Consider the following 17,449-nt stretch of genomic DNA (forward strand, 5'->3'; position numbering starts at 1 on the left):
AGTAATGATAAAGTGAAGTTAATATTAACTCATTTAGTGCTGAATTAAGTGGGCGCACATACAAAACTTGATGGATTTTTTTTAGCATAGTTAGCTGTCCCTAGAATACTCTCATGTTTGATTCATATTAGAATATCAGATTTCTCCAGTGAATGAGTTTCTTAATTTAAAATTCTGAAAATTTATCTTTAACACATATTAAAGTATAAATGAATATCTAGCATTATCTTTACGTGTTTGAGACACTTTCCAAAAAACCTACTCTAATCACATGTAATGATAGCTCCATTGATTGTCTGAATGAGGTTTGTGAGAGTTCTTAAAATAACAGTTTGGTTCTACAGCAAATTTCTGATTTAAAACATTCTCAGTATTGATAGTGAGGTGGAAAGTTGAAGACACAACTTTTGTGGCACTGTAACGCTGGTGCCAGAATAATTTTGTTCAGACTCTCAAACTGATGTGAAAGTCCCGAGTAAGAATAAATATGGAACGCCAAAGCAACACTTTACAGGGTTGGGTTTTTTTCAGATCAGTATTCCGTTTTAATAAAATATGAAATGCCTGCTTTAGCATCAGGATCTACCTACATTGCCAAAGTAGATTCTCTGTCATTACATTGATATTTAAGGTGACAATGTCCATTCTCCACAAAATAATCCTTTTCTTTTCCTCAAGTATTTTGTGGGTGCAGGAAAAAGGTATTGTTCTTTGCTCATCAAGCTCTAACCTTTTGCTCACTATTGACTAAACTCAGTAACAAATCCTGTTCCATTACATTTAAAACTCATTCTACTGGGAAAGAAATCCTAATGTTCTATAAAATTCCTCATTGACTAGAGCCATATCCAATTACTTTGTATCATATTTTCTCACCATCTCTCTCCTCCTTTCTTGTATGTTTACAAAATTAGATTGTAAGGTCTTATGTGCTGGGACTGTGTCCTAGTGGCATTTTTCCAGATGTACATATTATGAATCTATACATAAAGAGTGTGTGTGTGTGTGTGTGTGTGTGTGTGTGTGTGTGTGTGTGTGTGTGTGTGTGTGTGTGTGTGTGTGTGTGTGTGTGTGTGTGTGTGTGTGTGTGTGTGTGTGTGTGTGTGTGTGTGTGTGTGTGTGTGAGAGAGAGAGAGAGAATATGATGAGATTAATGTGTATTTCCTCCTTTTTTCAGGTCACGGAAACCAACAGCTGTGATGCGATGCATGTGTCCTCTTTATGATCCTAATAGGCAACTCTGGATTGAACTTGCCCCTATGAGTACTCCAAGGATCAACCATGGAGTACTCTCAGCAGGTAAATGACAGCATGTTTCTTTAACAAAAAGCCAATGGAGTATAAACTCGAAAATGGGGCTTACTTCATAAAGTAGTTGGCTTACTTCGAATAAGCTGCACTAAAGCCTGTTTGTTTTTCCCTACCAGCCTTCCCACATTATGCTGCTTTGTTTTTGTGAGGATTCCCTCCAATGTGAGGATCTTGTCATCCCAATTTAATATTTTGTTGGAGTCTGCTGAATTTGTCACTGTTAGAACATTTTACTTTTCAAGTAACTGCACTTGTGACTTACTTCAGTAGTGTTTGAACTGGGAACATCAGTGCTGAATTTGGCCTCTAGAATCTGCACTGGTGGGTTAAATAGTGTGTAAAAGTATATTCTTTAACATTTGCCAGTCTGGAGTACAAAATAATATTTTTATGAACCTGTGATTTCCACACTGTAGCTCAGTGTCTTGTGACAAGGATTGGTCTGACTTCCATTTTAAAATCTTCACATGCACTTTGTTTTACAGAAGGATTTTTGTTTGTACTTGGAGGTCAAGATGAAAATAAGGATACTCTGAGCTCTGGAGAAAAATACGATCCTGATACCAATTCATGGAGTTCCTTACCACCAATGAATGAGGCAAGATCACTACTAGCTGAATAAGGGTTTACTTTTCCTTTGAAAAATAGAGGAGCACTAGCTTAGGACTTTGGAGATCCTTGCTCTGCTACAGACTTCTTTCGTGACTTTGGGCAGGTCATTTGGCCTCTCTCTACCTCACTTCCCTCTCTGTAAAATGGTGATAATAGTATTTTCCTATGTAACAGGAATATTGTGACGATAAGTACATTAGAAGATTTGGAGGCATTTCCAATGGTATGTGAATCAGGGTCATATGAGCACTATGGACAAATCATACTTACATGATGCAGTATAGGTCAGGACAATTTGATTTTTCCAGCTGCTTGCACTTGATTCATCCAAAGCCATAGCGCAGGGTGTGCGGGGGCGAGGGGAGGGGGATTTGCTAAATGTCAAGTCTGGATTAGTAATAACTGCAGCTTCTGCTAAACTTTGGTTATTGAAGCTATAGAGTTGACCTGCATAATTTCCTATGAACTCTAATATATGGTTCTGTTCATAAAGTGACCCATTAGAGTTTATTGGCCTTTAAAAATAAGTATCTATAAAATAGTATTGAGAATCTAACCTGACGAGAGGATTGGACCATGCAGAAGGATGGGCAGGAAATGGGGGCAGAGCAACACAGGGATAGTGACATGAACCTTACCTTAAACTTCCCACCTTGGCTTAGAGGGTGTGTTTCTGTCTTTTTTCATGTTCTAATTGCCATTAAAAAGTGACTATTCCACTATATAAGAATTTAGGTTCTGAAAGTCACGTGTATTGGGTGCTGATTTTTTTTTTTACGCTAGTTCAGGTTTTTTTTAGAAGTTGTTGATTGTGTTCCAAGATTTTCTTCACCAAAGGCGTCCTTTTGAAATAACTCATCCTTGCACCTTAGGAGATCTCAGGCTAACTCTGTTGGTGATAACAGTGGAATCTGCAATTGTGCTAGTGTTTTTACTTTTACACTTTTACTCAAACGAAACTACAGGTTCAGCTACCATCGAGAGCAGAACCAGTGGGGAATTATGGGTTCGGGTTGTTTTCAGCATTGATTGACCAGACCTGGATTCTTGCTTCCTGATTTGTTGTTAAAAATAGAGCATGATCCATAGCTCAGATCCTTGAATATGAAGGAAACATGCTACTATTCACTTGGCAAACCGCTGTTTTAACTTAATGCCCTTATTTGTCTTGCATATTAAATTAGAGCTTAAAAACTTGCTCTGGAAATTGATATTATGCATAATTGTATTTTTAATAGAGGAGCTCTCCATTACAAATTTCTTCAGGTAGAGCAAGTGTTAAAAATGGTTACATAACCACCACTGTTGTTGTAAATATGCTACTTCGATGTTTATTGTTGTCTCTTACAGGCACGACATAATTTTGGTTTGGTAGAGATTGATGGAATTCTGTATATTCTGGGAGGTGAGGATGGAGAAAGGGAGCTATCCTCTATGGAGTGTTATGACATTTATAACAAGACCTGGACCAAGCAGCCAGATCTGACCATGGTTAGAAAGGTATGGACAACATCATAACTTAGAAAAGCAGCACTGTTTTTTTTTTTTAATCTCTATTCAAATATTTGCACTGTTTATATTACAGCTTTTATTTGAAGTAAGTATTTTTCAATGAAAATAACATGGCAGGAGGAGAAAAAGAGTGTCTCTCTCTCCTTTTAATTTATATATCAAAGCAAAATGTTCTAGAAAGAATTTTTTATAGATGGCTGTTTGAGATGCAGTTTGGGAAAACCAAATGTCTTTTTCTTTGTATAGCTTTCATCTTTCCCTTAGATGCAATGGTGATGAATTTTTAAATGAAAGGATGATTTTTTCCTTTTTTAATGCATATTTGTTTACCTCTTTGATACTGCCCTTTCAGAATAATATAAAATCTTACTTCATTTGGTCTGATCTTTCATATTATTACTAAAATGAATAAACTTGAAGAAAAAGTAGTGCATCTACTTTGGTCTGACTAATAAACATTCAAAAATTAATATATCCTGTAGCTAATTGATCGGCTTTTTAAGCCAAGTGTCAGTAATGCACTTGTATGCAGTCAAAACATTTTGCAGAGAACCTCAGAAATAATTATAGAGTATATAATAAATGGAAAAAATTGAACTGTGGCCCAGTGTGAAAATTGCTGTGCCTTCTTAATATCTGTTCACAAAATACATAAACAATAATCCATTAGCTTACTTATGGTAGTGGCCCCTCCCATAAATAAGTTCCATATTTTTAGCTAGTTATCAGGTGTAATTTCTGAGAATACTTGTTCTATTGTTTCTACTGAGTAATTCTAAATAAAAATGGAGTGAGTAGCTGAATGTGAACTTTTCTTTTCCAAGCAAACACAGAAGTTCTCTTTTGCTAGAAACTAGAAATTTTATATTGATTGATCGATAAGTTTCCAGAAAGCAATCTATATCTTGCTTACTGCTCAGATTGTGTTGTAATAATGAGACTGGCTAACTATTGAATGATGACTTGATTTCCACATCTAAGACATTCATGTAGTCGAAGATGCTGTAGATTTCAACTTCTGATTTTTCTCACTCTTTTTTTTTTTTTTTTTTTTTTTTTTTTTTAATAGATTGGCTGCTATGCAGCTATGAAGAAGAAAATCTATGCCATGGGCGGAGGCTCCTATGGAAAACTGTTTGAATCTGTTGAGTGCTATGACCCTAGGACTCAGCAATGGACTGCCATCTGTCCACTAAAAGAGAGAAGGTGAATAAGATGCATGTGCACATCCAGGGTACAAGGATGCTTGTTTGTCATTTAAAACTAAAAAAAGGGGGATTTAAAAATATGGCCCAAACCCACTTATTTTTAAAGAAACTAATTAACTTTTAATTTCAGAGTGGCTGTGTGCATGTCTGACGTTAGTATTTATTTACTAGTCAACAGCTTGCACAGCTGTTTTAATGCTAAGGCCTGCGTCCTGTGGTAAGTTGAGCTGTTTTGTGCTACTCTGATAATGCAAAGCAGACCTAAGGCTGGCAAAGAGGGTGCCAGATGGATACTCTGTCTCTCTTAATTGTCATATGGCTTGAAGCTGTCATATTAGTTGCTACCCCTCCCCAGCTGTCGTGCTGGAGAGGTGAGATAGGAAGAGCCTTTTGCTCTTAGGAGTACTAAGTACTTATCAGTTGTAGCTGAGGATCCTTGTCCAAAGATGGCTGTTTCATGTAGACTCGTGGTATTGCGAGAATTGCTAGTATACAGGATGGAAAAACAGAAATTGTATTGCTTCAGTACTGCAATTCATACTGTATTTCAACTTAGAGCTTTGTCTCAACTCTGCTACTCTATTTTATACAATGACTTATAAGTCGTTTTAAATATTACTTCATACTTGTTCTACTTCTGCAGAATATGGAAGAGCTATAGAAGTGTGAAGGGCATGGACAGCATTGTGGTTCTGTATACTAAATATTCTCTGTTTGATTCTCCTTTTGTCCCTCAGATTTGGGGCAGTGGCATGTGGAGTTGCCTCAGAGCTTTATGTATTTGGTGGAGTCAGAAGTCGTGATGATAATCAGGCCACTGAGATGGTGACATGCAAATCTGAATTCTATCATGATGAGTTTAAAAGGTAACTAGTTCTTGCTGTAGACATAGAAAATCTCTAACCTCTCTCTTACCCCTTGTTTCCTCTGAAGGCACACTAGAGTTCAGATAATTTTTCAACAAATGCCTGTTATTCTTACTCGTCTTATCTCAAAGGAATTGAACTGGATATTTATACCTGTGGTATCAATTTTGCCCAAGGAACTGATTGTTAGCAAACTGATGGCTCTGTGTTTATTTCTGGTTGTTCATAACTTACAAGCTCTAATATTTACTGTGTTTCTCTTTATTTCAAGAGATTTGCCATTGTTATCAGATATTCTAATTGTTTTAAGTAGTAAGCTGGGGGGTAGAGGAGATAATGTTCATTAGGGATTTTAAATTTAGATTAACAATCGAATAGTCGATGGGTTTTCCATCGACTATTCGATTAGTTTACAAGGGTGCTTCCGCCTTTGAACTGTAGCAAGAGCCATCCCAGGCTCTTGCTACAGTTCAAAAGTGGAAGCCCCCCAGGGAAGTGGGATCAGCACCTGAACCTTTGAAAAGTACAAGAGTCCCAGAGCTCTTGTACCTTTAAAAAAAAAAAAAAAAAAAAAAAAACCCCTGCATGGAGTGTGGGACCAGTGGAGAGTCCCCTGCTGGTCCTACGCTCCCTGTGGGGCTTCTTTTTTTAAATGAAGCCCACTGGGGCTCTTGTACATTTCAAAAGCAGAATCGCTGCAGAAGTGGGGTAAGCGGAGACTACTTCAGTTCCCGCTTGCACTGTTTCAGCTGTGCTTCTACCACACTCATGGAGACGGTGCTGGGGGGAGCCAGCTTTTAAGCTGGCTCTCCCCAGTACTGGGTCCTGCTTTTCCTCCTCCCCTCCCCTCCCCCACTTGCTGTCTTTCTCTAACAAAAGCGACTAGTCGCATCACTAGTGAGGGGAGGGAAAGCAACTAGTCGCATTACTAGTCGACTAGTCTCTTTGTCTATGTCTACACTTGCACCCTAGTTTGAACTAGGGATGAAAATGTAGGCGACCGAAATTGCTAATGAAGCGCAGATTTAAATATCCCGCGCTTCATTAGCATGATCTCACTGGCGCGTTGCTCCGCTCAACAGCTGTTTTGAAAGTGAAAGTGCGCGCCGGGACGCATTAGTTCGAACCAAGGGTTTGGTTCAAACTAATGCGTCCCGGCGCGCACTTTCACTTTCAAAACAGCTGTTGAGTGGAGCAACACGCCGGTGAGATCATGCTAATGAAGCACGGGATATTTAAATCTGCGCTTCATTAGCAATTTCGGTCGCCTACATTTGCATCCCTAGTTTGAACTAGGGTGCAAGTGTTAGACGTACCCTTACATCCCTATTGTTCATGTCTTAAGACCTTATCTTTATATATAGACTTGTGCGTATTCCATAGTACGAAAATAAAATAGTGGATTCTCGGTTGATTTTTATTTCTGAAGATGTAGATTTAATGTGACTTTGTCAACTTTGATATGAAAAAGTTTTACCTGTTACAAGTAACATCCAAGATGACTAACTGAGAGAACCTAAAGAAAAATAGCTTTCTCTAATTTTTCTCCCCAGTTTTGTTTACTTTGTGTATAGTCAACTATAATTGGTTTCACATGTTGCTTTCATGGTCCCTTCATATAACAGAACAGCGAAGAGAGACTTTGGGGAAAATGTGATTATAAAATCAACAATACTAGCAAGGCAATTGGGGACTCAGGAAAGACCTAGCTTCTGAAACTCTGGTAAACACACACCCCACTACTGACTGCCACTCTTTTGCATTGAAACCCTTTCAGGGTGCATCTGTTTTTCAAAAGTTGTTTGTAATAGGACTCCAGATCCTATGACAGTTTAAAAACTTCCAACAAGGTTGGTTGATTCATGTTAGTTTCTAAAAAGTTTACAAACCCCTGCCCTATCCAAATTTGGGATACAGATGGGATGGTAGGTAATGTGTTGTCACTGCTACGAAGGCTACATCTACACTCTAGCCTTCTTGCGGAAAAGCTTATGCAAGTGAAGCTCGGTGTGGAATATTGCTGCACTTCATTTGAATAATTAATGAGCAGCTGCTTTTGCGCAAGAGGCTTTTGCGCAAAAAAGAGCAGTGTAGATGTCTCCTTTTTGCGCAAAAACCCCTCTTGCGCAAGAGCTGTTCTTCCTCAAAAAATGATATTCCATGCCGAGCTTCATTTGCATAAGATTTTCTGTGAGAAGGCTACAGTGTAGACATAGTCTTAGAGGGTTTAGTACAAATGTTGGTAACTGGTAATGGTTTTAAAAATCTTGTACACCAAAGATGCCCCTTTTGGACAGAGGTATTCTATGAGGCAACCACTGAAAATTCTGTTCAACTGCTTAAAGTTATAACTATTCGCAGATAGAATGATGGGCTTCTTACAGAAAGTTTTGGTTTTTAACTTCTCATGCAACTAGGAAAGGAAAACGCAATTTAGTAAAACAGTAACTGTCAATTTTCATTAAACTTGTCAAATTAAAAAAAAATCAAGACAAGAAGATCTTTTCATTCCCTCCCCTCCCCCCAAAAACATTTTTAAAAAGCTAATCTTCAGTTTCATTTTAGTCATTTCAATGAACAATCCTAGGCCAAGATTTCAGACAATAGCCTCTGTGTCTTGCAGATGCACTTCAGGATGCTTAGAAGTCCAGATCTCAAGTGCACTCTCAGTTGTTGGCAAATGTAAAATTATGTCTAGGTTTATTAGTGCCTACAAAAATGGGGGCATAATGAAGATCAAACTAAAAATTTGGCCCCAGTCCATAAGTAAATGTTGTGTAATAGTCCAGCTTTGTAACTTACGGTTAGATGTACTATAGTTTCAGTTACCAGAGGTATCTGGTTAGTCTTTAAAATGCAACCTAGGTTTTCCTTTTGTTTTAGCAAGATCAGACTAACACAGCTTCCTCTCTATTACGCTTCAGAGGTAGAACGGACAGTATTTTATAATGCTGTTTACCAGAAGAGGGCACTATATTACCATGTAATGTTTTAGTTGACTAGGTATTGGTAATAAGGATGAGGAGTCATTGAGTGTTTCAGATGCGTTCTGAATGCTACATATTTTGAATGTAGTTCATCTTAGTCATTAAAATAATTTTACGGGTTGTTGAAGTTGTAACTTTCAGTCACAATTTTAAAAAGAATATATACCAACTATAAGAAGCTGCATTTTACTAAACAAAATACTTTCTATAGTGCCTAAATAATTTTCATATTCTCTGAAGAAAGATTGCTGGTATAATGAAGTGATCTTGTTACTGATATAATACAGCGTATGGTATGTTTCAAAACAATAGAATAGGGGTAGAGAAACTTTTTCGAGTCCGGGGCTGCTGACCTATAGAAAAATCAATCTGGGGCTGCACATAAGTGAGAAGCGAAGTGAGAACCCCCTGACAGAGAAGGAAAAAGACACTCCTCACGTTCCCTTTGCACACAGGAGCCGAGGGGGCTCAGGCTAGTAGATTTTATATGCTGTAGCCCTGTGGGCAGGTGACAGGTGGGTTGGAGTGCCAGCACAAGCACCTCAATACAGGAAGATCCCTGAGTCTTGGAGGCCAGATCCAGGCAAGCTGGGGGCTGCATCTGGCCCTGAGGTTCCCCACCCCACAATAGAAGAATGAGGGTAAGTTGACTGTTCCTGGAAAAACATCCTTGTGTCAGTTCCCACTTTTCGTGACTTGAATTTGAGTGGAAGGCTGAAATTTAAATAATAATTGTTCAGATTTGTAGATAATATATTCTGAAGAATAATATTCTTTGCTTGGAATACAGAATCTTCCACTTGCATCACATAAAAGAGATGCTTTGTTATATACATCATTATAACTTCACTAACACTCTGCTGAGGCATGAGTTTTGAATGAAATGGATAGCATTTGCTCCTCATGTTACAGACTGATTGAACAATGTATCATTACTGTGATGTAAATAATATTAAATCTGTTTCTCTTATCCACCTTCTCTTGCTTGTATAATATTAGTTAGTCATTATAGACAGTTTACTTGTTCCCACAGTAACACATCGTTGCCTGCCTCTGTGTGATACACACTGTAGTAATGGGTTGTGAAGGAATTGCATACTTTGAAGGTGTATCTATAGAAGGCTCCCTTTTTAAAAAGGAAGAGAAAACACGTGTCAGATCCCAATCCTATTAGAAGGGCAGTGTGCTTCAGAATTTTTGTCTCGTTAAAATGCATCAATCCTATTGGAACCACTTGTTTTTCTAGCTAAAACTTCAGTACTGTTGGTGTGTATGCATATGACAGACAGCTATCCAGAGTATTGGGTTTAAGTAAATACAGTTGGGATTTTGCCTCTGTTAAATGGAGCAAGAGCAACAAGATTAGTGCTTAAACTACATACGATGGCTAGGTACTTCCAAAAAATCCTCCTTGGGCTTTTTGTGTCTGTTGATTTTTGTGTGCTGTGCCACAGAGAGCCAATGAATGTTGTGTAGACAGAAACTAAATGTTTTCTGCTTTCTGGTTTTCACTTGTGGTGATAGCAACTTCCCCTTCTACAATTTGCTGTATGAATAAACCTCTTTAGACTATTGACTGGAAGATACTGATGTTCTCATTGGTATGTTCATAGCAGGAAATCAAATTGTATGTGGGCACCAACAATGAATTAAAAAACCCTTTGCCTGTTTTGGCCTAGCAGCTCTGAAGGAAGCAGAAACACGACAGCTGCTGCATACTTGCAGATCATGGAGGTTTGAGGTTAGTTACAGGTAGCAGATACTGGAGTAGTCTGCATGTTGTCGTGAAGTACAGATTTTTTTTGTGAATGGAAACATTTTTTCCTCAATAAATCACTATCTGTCAACTCAGCCATTTGATATTAATAATATTTATGACTTACATAGCAGCAATATAGTTATAGGATTATCCAGGCCCCTTGCTACAGCCCTCACTCCTTCAGTAGCATTCTAACTCCTAGATCTTGTTACTTGAAAATTTGGGCCTCATTTCTGTTACCTGATCTGCATAGACAGATGTAGTTTACACCCACAAGTAGCCCATTGAAATAATAGGGCTTTGCACAGGCTCAAGAGTGCATTGGTATGGAAGTAGCAGGTATGAACTGAATTGCAGAAGAGAGGCCTTTACTCGTTATTGTCTTTATCTTGCTCTGACAATAGGCTGCCCCATACGTTTTTAGTGTTCATAGTTCTCCACTTGTCCCCACCCAAATTGCTGTCTTTTCATGTTGTCACAACAAATGTTTATAATGCCTAGCAGTTTGCCTGGATCTCTTCGTACCAGATGAGACATTTTGGAAACTAACATCAAAATGTAGAAACCTGTGCAAAACTTAATTATACAAACTACTAATAAAATACTTGCAGAGCTTTTAAAAGCAAGCAAGGTGGAGTGTCAGCATAGATTGTAATATGATGTGGACAAAATTAAATGGTGTTAGTAGCCCTCGTGACATCTTAAGTGTTGCTATATCTGAAAAATCTCACTTTTTAAATTCTAAATCGCTTTGGTTTTAGAGTAATCTTATACCAAGGCTTTATGAATTTGACTGATATTATGTAGGTAATTAGTGCTCCAGATTTCTTAAGATTGCTATAAACTCAGTTTTTCATCCTTCCAAAGTTTTTATCTGTTGAGTGACAGCTACTCTAGTGTGTCAGGTGTGGGGATGGAAGAATATGGATGAGGGTTTAAGCAAAGGTTTTGTCTGTTTAATGTGAACATTGGGGAGCCTATGGCTCCATTCAAAAAAGTACAGAGTAGCCCTGAATTTTGCATGAGAATTCTTCATTCCTCTGACATTGTGCCACATTCTATGAGAGCTGATTTCTTGGCCTCTGCTCTCTACCCCGTGAACTGCTGCATTGTACTAATGCTCTGTTTACTGGATTTAAGCGGCTTTGATAGTCTCTGGGTTGAAAGGCACTGTTAAAATGTGTGATTGGGACCAGTTGCATTTTGGTTGTGGGTTTTTTTTCTGTTTATCCTAAATCTGACTAATTTCTATAATATCTTATTTCATAGAGAGCAGCCTTTAAATAGGACATGCAAGTCCCCCCACCCCCCCTTTTTTTTTAAAGCATTGCAAGAAAACATTTATAACCGGAAGCAGAAAAATATTCCCATGAAATGCGCAAGGATTTCTTCAGTATCCATAAAGGAAATAATTACTATTCCTAAAGTGCTGTCAAATGCACAAAATAAAATTGGAAATGGACACTTTTTAAATTTAATTGTTTTCACTGTAGGTAAAAACTTTACACATTTTTATGTAAACTTCTGTATTTTGCTTTTGTACCTTTGTATTTAGAATTAGAACCCTTACCAGTTCTTATGAATTACAGCTGTTTGGAAAATGTCTTTATTTGTATTCACTGACTGCTTTTAAAAAAAAAAAAGAAAATCTCAAGTGTATCCTCCCACCTTATTCATTTTCAGTGAAGCAATACTAACATAATTTAGATCATGAGTTCTCGTGGCTAAAACCCACTTCGTCAGGTGGGCCTCCAATTCATCTGATGAAAGTGGATTTTACCCACAGAAGCTCATGATACGATATATTTGTTTCTAATGTGCAACAGGACTTCTCATTGTTTTTAAAGTTACAGATTAACATGGCTACCACTTTGAGACTTTTTAACAAGTTAGTTGTAAGAAGGCATGTAAAACTATCAGCTGTCTACAGCTGTCACCTTCACTCTGATTTCTGCACAACCATTTGCGCAAAACAGCAGCCTTACAAAAGAGTACTTTGTAGCTCTTGAATGCTGTGAACTTCTCAGGAAAGTATATTTGCATACTATGCAAACAACAAGCAAATAAGCAACACACAGTTAACTGGAAACTAATTAAACTCTGAAAAGTGACCTTTTGCCCTTCCTGTCTTCGTTGCTGTCTAACTTAACTGTTAAAACTATTGTAAGCATTCCTGAAAAGTTTGGCAGTTTTTTAAATACGTAACTTTCATGAGCTTCTGTTATTTCAATTTTTGGTTCTGATCCACAGTAAAAAAAAGCTGTTGTGATCTTAGCTTTAGGATCACATAAGCTTATAATCCTTTAGTTTCTGGTATAAATGAACCCAGAAGCTTAATTGATTCACATGATTTCCCTGTACCAATTGACCGCAGGTCCATTCAGAAGGAACATGTTTTCAATGGAGTTGTGAAAAGTTCTCTCACTTCTGCATATACAGCATTCCTCTCTCTATGTTCCTGGGGTTGCCAGCTTTGGTTAGATGAATTTGTGGAGATTTCATCACATGACATGATGTTGGTATGTCGTAGTAAGTGGAAGCAAAAACAGAATCTTAGAATCTATCCCACCTTGACTGTCCTTTAGTGAGGGAGGTGGAAGAGAATCAGTGAAGCTGTCCTCCTAAAATGTCTGCTCTCTAGGGCGAGTAACTTATTGTAGAAGTAATGAGTAGTCCTGTGGCACCTTAGAGCAGGGGTGGGGAACCTAAGGTCAGTGGCTGGATGTGTCCCCCAGCTTGCCTATTCTGGTCCCTGAGGCTTAGGGCTCCGTGCCCCCCAGCATTGGAGAGTCCACGTTGGCACTCCAGCCCCTCGCTGCCTCCCTACGGGGCTGGAGCCCACAGAATCTACTAGGCTGGGACCCACTAGGCTCTGGTGTGCGAGGGGAATGTGGGGGATTGTCTTTCTCCTCAGCTGGAGGCCATGTCAATGAAGGATTTTGTTGTTTGTTTGTTTTTGTTTTGAGTCTCACTTCTGTGCAGCCCCCAACTGATTTTTTTTTTTCCTGGCGGTCAATGGCCCCCGACTGAAAAAAAGCTTCCCCACCCCTGCCTTAGCAAGTATATAGTATCATGAGCTTTCATTGATGAAGCGGATTTTGCCTGCCAAAGCTCGTGTTGCTTTGATGCTTGTGATGCTAGGATGAAGTTTAATAAGGATAAATGCAAAGTACTCTACTTGGGAAGGAACAGTCAGTTTCACACACAGAGAATGAGAAACGACGGTCTAGAAAGGAGTACTGCAGAAAGGGAACTAGAGTTCATAGTGAACCACAAGCTAAATATGAGTCAACAGTGTGACACTGTTGCAAAAAAAGCAAATATGATTCTGGGATGCATTAACAGAGTGTTGTGAGCAAGACACGAGAAGTCATTGTTCTGCTCCACTCTGCGCTGATGAGGCCTCAGTTGGAGTATTGTGTCCAGTTTTGGGCACCACATTTCAAGAAAGATGTGGAGAAATTGGAGAAGGTCCAGAGAAGAGCAACAAGAATGATTAAAGGTCTAGAAAACATGAGCTATGAGGGAAGACTGAAAGAACTGAGCTTCTTTACATAGACATGCACAGCACATTTTATTAGGGTGTGCACCCAAAGAATTTTTTTAAAATGTACTTTGACCCCCATTAGCCATGTCTCTGACCCCCATTAGTCCAGCCTCTGGAGGTAGCACTCTCGGTGCAATATGGACACATGATCAGAAGTAAAAGGTGTCATGTGACTCCCCCCTCCCCCCCCCCCCCAGGACTTTTCCCACCACCTTCCTACTTATAGGGATTAGTTTGGCCCCCACCAACTCCCCCCCCCATGCAACTATCCTGCAATTGCATTAACCCAATGTGTGTGACATTAACTCGGGGGCGGAGAGGCTGGGGTAAGTGTTCCCTCTGAGAGTTTCCTCCCATGAGCAGAATAAATTTTGTGTTGTGCACCAGTACTGATTTTGTGGCTTGTTTGGATGTGCCACTGTGGCACCCAAGTTATTAATAAATATCTTATGAACTTCTACCTTTTCCCTCTTCTGCCCTGTCTCCTCCGCTTGCTCCATCAGCTCCCCTGGTGCCTGCTGCCCCTCCCCCTCTCTCCTCCCCAACCTCTCACCCACCTCTGCTGTCCTGACTCACTACCCTCAGCCTTCCTGAGACCTGCCCCCCTCCACCAGCCCTTCTCTCCCCCCCCTCATGCCCACTCCTCCAGGAGCCCCACTCTGATCATGTGAGCTACCCCTCCTCATCCCCTCTCCTAACACCTCCCACTACACACCTACCCTGCCTGTCTCCTCTGGTGCTGGTCCCTCCTCTGCAGGTGTCTGCCCTTCTGCTTCACCCCCAGAATCCCCTGGCACCTGCACCTTCCCTTAGCCCTGCACCCGCCTGGTGCCTCCCCCTTCCCTCATTGCCCCTGCCCTCTTTGCCCTCTTTTTCCCTGATGACCACCCCCTCACCACCCTCTACCCCCATTCCCCTCATGCCCCTCATGCCCCTGTGCCCTCATAGATGCCTTGCTCCATCCCCGCCTTCCTCATGCCCACTCTTTTCAAGCCTTCTCCCAGCACCTCCCTTTCTCCCCTGTAGCCTCCAAAACCCTTCCCCTCTCTTCTCCCAGCGTTATCCTGTCCCCCCTCTCACTGACACCTCTCCTCCTGCTCTTTTCCTCATTGTCTCCACTTGGCCCCCTGGTATTTCTCTCCTTCACCCTGTCCCTTGGTGCCTTCCCCTTTTTTCTCCTGACTTGCCCCCCTTCCCTCAGCACAAGCCCCTTCCTCTCTGACCCTTTCCTCCTATTTTCCCTCCTCCTCCAGTAGCCACCAGCTGGTCTGTAACAGAGTTCTAGGGTCGCCCTGACTGTCACCCTTCTGGTGCTCCCCCTACTTCAGTGGTCTCCAACCTTTTTACACCCAAGATCACTTTTTAAATGACAGACCAAGCCAAGATCTACTGCCCCGCCCCTTCCTTGAAGCCCCGTCCTCTCTATTCTCCTCCTTTCCATCACTTGCTATCCCCAACCCTTACACGGCTGCTTTTTTTTTCTTCTTCTTCCCCAAATTCTTCTGTAGGAAGAGGTTTTTCCAGTATGTTGCCTGTCTAGACTGGACCAAATGTCAGAAAAACCCCTTATTTTGGAAGCCCCCTTATTCCTCGTGGAAAGAGGAATATAGGGGTGACCAAAAGATCATGTTTGCTCTTCCACTAAAAAAAAAAGTGGAAGAACAAATGAATCCCTGGATGCAGAAGAGTTTTTCTGGGATATCTCCAGAATCCTGAAAAACTCCTGCAGTCTAGCAATACTGTTGCTGGGTTGAGACAGGATGTGTAGGCTCGGATGGGAATGAGGGATTTGGGTGTGGGAAGGGGTAAGAGGTTCAAGCTTTGGGAGGAAATCTGCATACAGGAGGATGTGGAGAAGGGGAAGCTGTCAGGGGCGGAGGGAACTCCAGGCCGGGCAGTGTTGGGGTACTAAGCAAGCCACTGGTTTGTGGATGTGAGGGTGCAGGAATTTGGGTTGTGGTGTGTGAGGGGCTCAGGGCAGGAGGGTTTAGTGTACAGATATAGGGTGTAGGGTAAGGGGGGAGTGCAGGAGTGGCTGTCACCAGATGGAGGCTTGGCCCCAATTAGGGATTTGTTGGCCAGGCTTCATTTTTAAATAAAATACTATGTCAAACACAAAAAGTTTCTGCATATTTACAAGAAGGGCAGGGAACCTGTCTTGAGTCAGGGGGTCAGACCCACAGAAAAGTCAGTTGGGAGCGGGGGACATAGTACTGGGGAAGGGTGCCAGTGGGGGCAGGGTTCTGCGGCTGGGGGCAGGGGAGAAGGAACAGGGGGAGGGGGCAGGGGACAGTTTTCTGCAGGGAGGCAGGGGGACACGTTTCTGCAGCGGGGGGACGGGGACAGTTCTGTGGTAGGGGGCACGGGAGAGGGAATGGGGGCAGGAGGGTGGGGGACAAGGTTCTGGAGCAGAGTGCCAGTGGGGGCAGGGAGTCCCCTAAACCAGCCTTGGAGGGAAGCCTCCGGGGCTGACCCCTCGCGGAGGAAGGAAGCCCCATTGCACACTCCCTCCCACTGAGTAGGGAAGCCATGCACGCGACCTATCGGGGCTGACCCCTGCTCCGGTGGAGTAGGGAAGCCTGTGCATGCAGCCCCTCGGAGCCAACACCCTTCTCTCCCCTCTCCCCCTCCCCCGGGCCAGTTGCGCTGCACCCAATCCCTTACCTGGGGCACCCCCCACCTCTCCTACTCTTTCCTCCCCCCGCCCGGGGTTTAAACTCACCACGCTTGACGGGGAGGCTGGGTAACATTACTGCGTTCCTGCTGCCTCTTTCAGCGGGGTCCTAAGACCCGCCGGTTTTGACTGCGCAGCTACGCATGCGTGGCAAACCTGGCGTGGCGCCCATTCCCCACGGCGCCGAAGTGGCGCTCCTTCTAGTGCGGAGGCTTGTGCCCACATACCAGGGACAGCCCTTTGAAACATTAGGATGTGCCTGTGCACACCTGGCACACCCCGTGCGCACGCCTGTGCTTCTTTAGTTTAGGAAAAGAAAAGACTGAGAGGGGGCATGATAGCGGTTTTCAAGTACCTAAAAGAGTGTTACAAGGAGGAGGGAGAAAAATTGTTCTCCTTGGCCTCTGAGGATAGGACAGGAAGCAATGGGCTTAAACTGCAGCAAGAGAGGTTTAGGTTGGACATTAGGAAACACTTCCTAACTGTCAAGGTGGTTAAACACTGGAATAAGTTGCCTAGGGAGGTTGTGGGATCTCTATCTCTGGAGATATTTAAGAACAGGTTAGATCTACACCATCCCTGATAGATGTCTACCTTGCTTGGTCGTGCTGTGAGGGCAGGGGACTGGACTCGATGACCTCTTGAAGTCCCTTTCAGTTCTAGTGTTCTATGAGTCAATTCTATATATATTTTTGTTAGTCTCTAAGGTGCCTCAGGACTACTTGTTTTTAAAGTTACAAACTAACACGGTTACCCCTCTGAGATTTTTTTTGACAGTAGATCACTTTCCTACCCCATCCCTCTTCAGCTGCATCCATAAGTGACAGCAGCAGGATCTGGTGCTGTCTGCAAAATCCCTTTCTTTCATGAAAGAGATATAAAACTGCCCAAAACAGTGTAACGGGCTGTTTCCATGCAGAGGATACAGAAGGGACACCATGTGTTCGCAGCAGAGGATGTCTATAGAACTCTC

The 17,449-nt window shown here is 41.7% G+C and overlaps 1 protein-coding gene across 1 annotated transcript in view; it reads left to right on the forward strand.

The window, feature by feature from the left end:
* Positions 1-17,449, forward strand: part of GAN (gigaxonin) — a 62,483-nt gene that overhangs the window by 27,037 nt on the left and 17,997 nt on the right. The window contains exons 5-9 of the mRNA XM_075940001.2: positions 1,178-1,299; positions 1,797-1,909; positions 3,274-3,423; positions 4,505-4,641; positions 5,381-5,509. Coding sequence (XP_075796116.1) covers positions 1,178-1,299; positions 1,797-1,909; positions 3,274-3,423; positions 4,505-4,641; positions 5,381-5,509 — 651 coding nt within the window. The remainder of the gene's footprint in view (positions 1-1,177; positions 1,300-1,796; positions 1,910-3,273; positions 3,424-4,504; positions 4,642-5,380; positions 5,510-17,449) is intronic.

This window comes from Pelodiscus sinensis, chromosome 12, assembly GCF_052426305.1.
Source record: "Pelodiscus sinensis isolate ZL-2025 chromosome 12, ASM5242630v1, whole genome shotgun sequence".
Classification (NCBI taxonomy): domain Eukaryota; kingdom Metazoa; phylum Chordata; order Testudines; family Trionychidae; genus Pelodiscus; species Pelodiscus sinensis.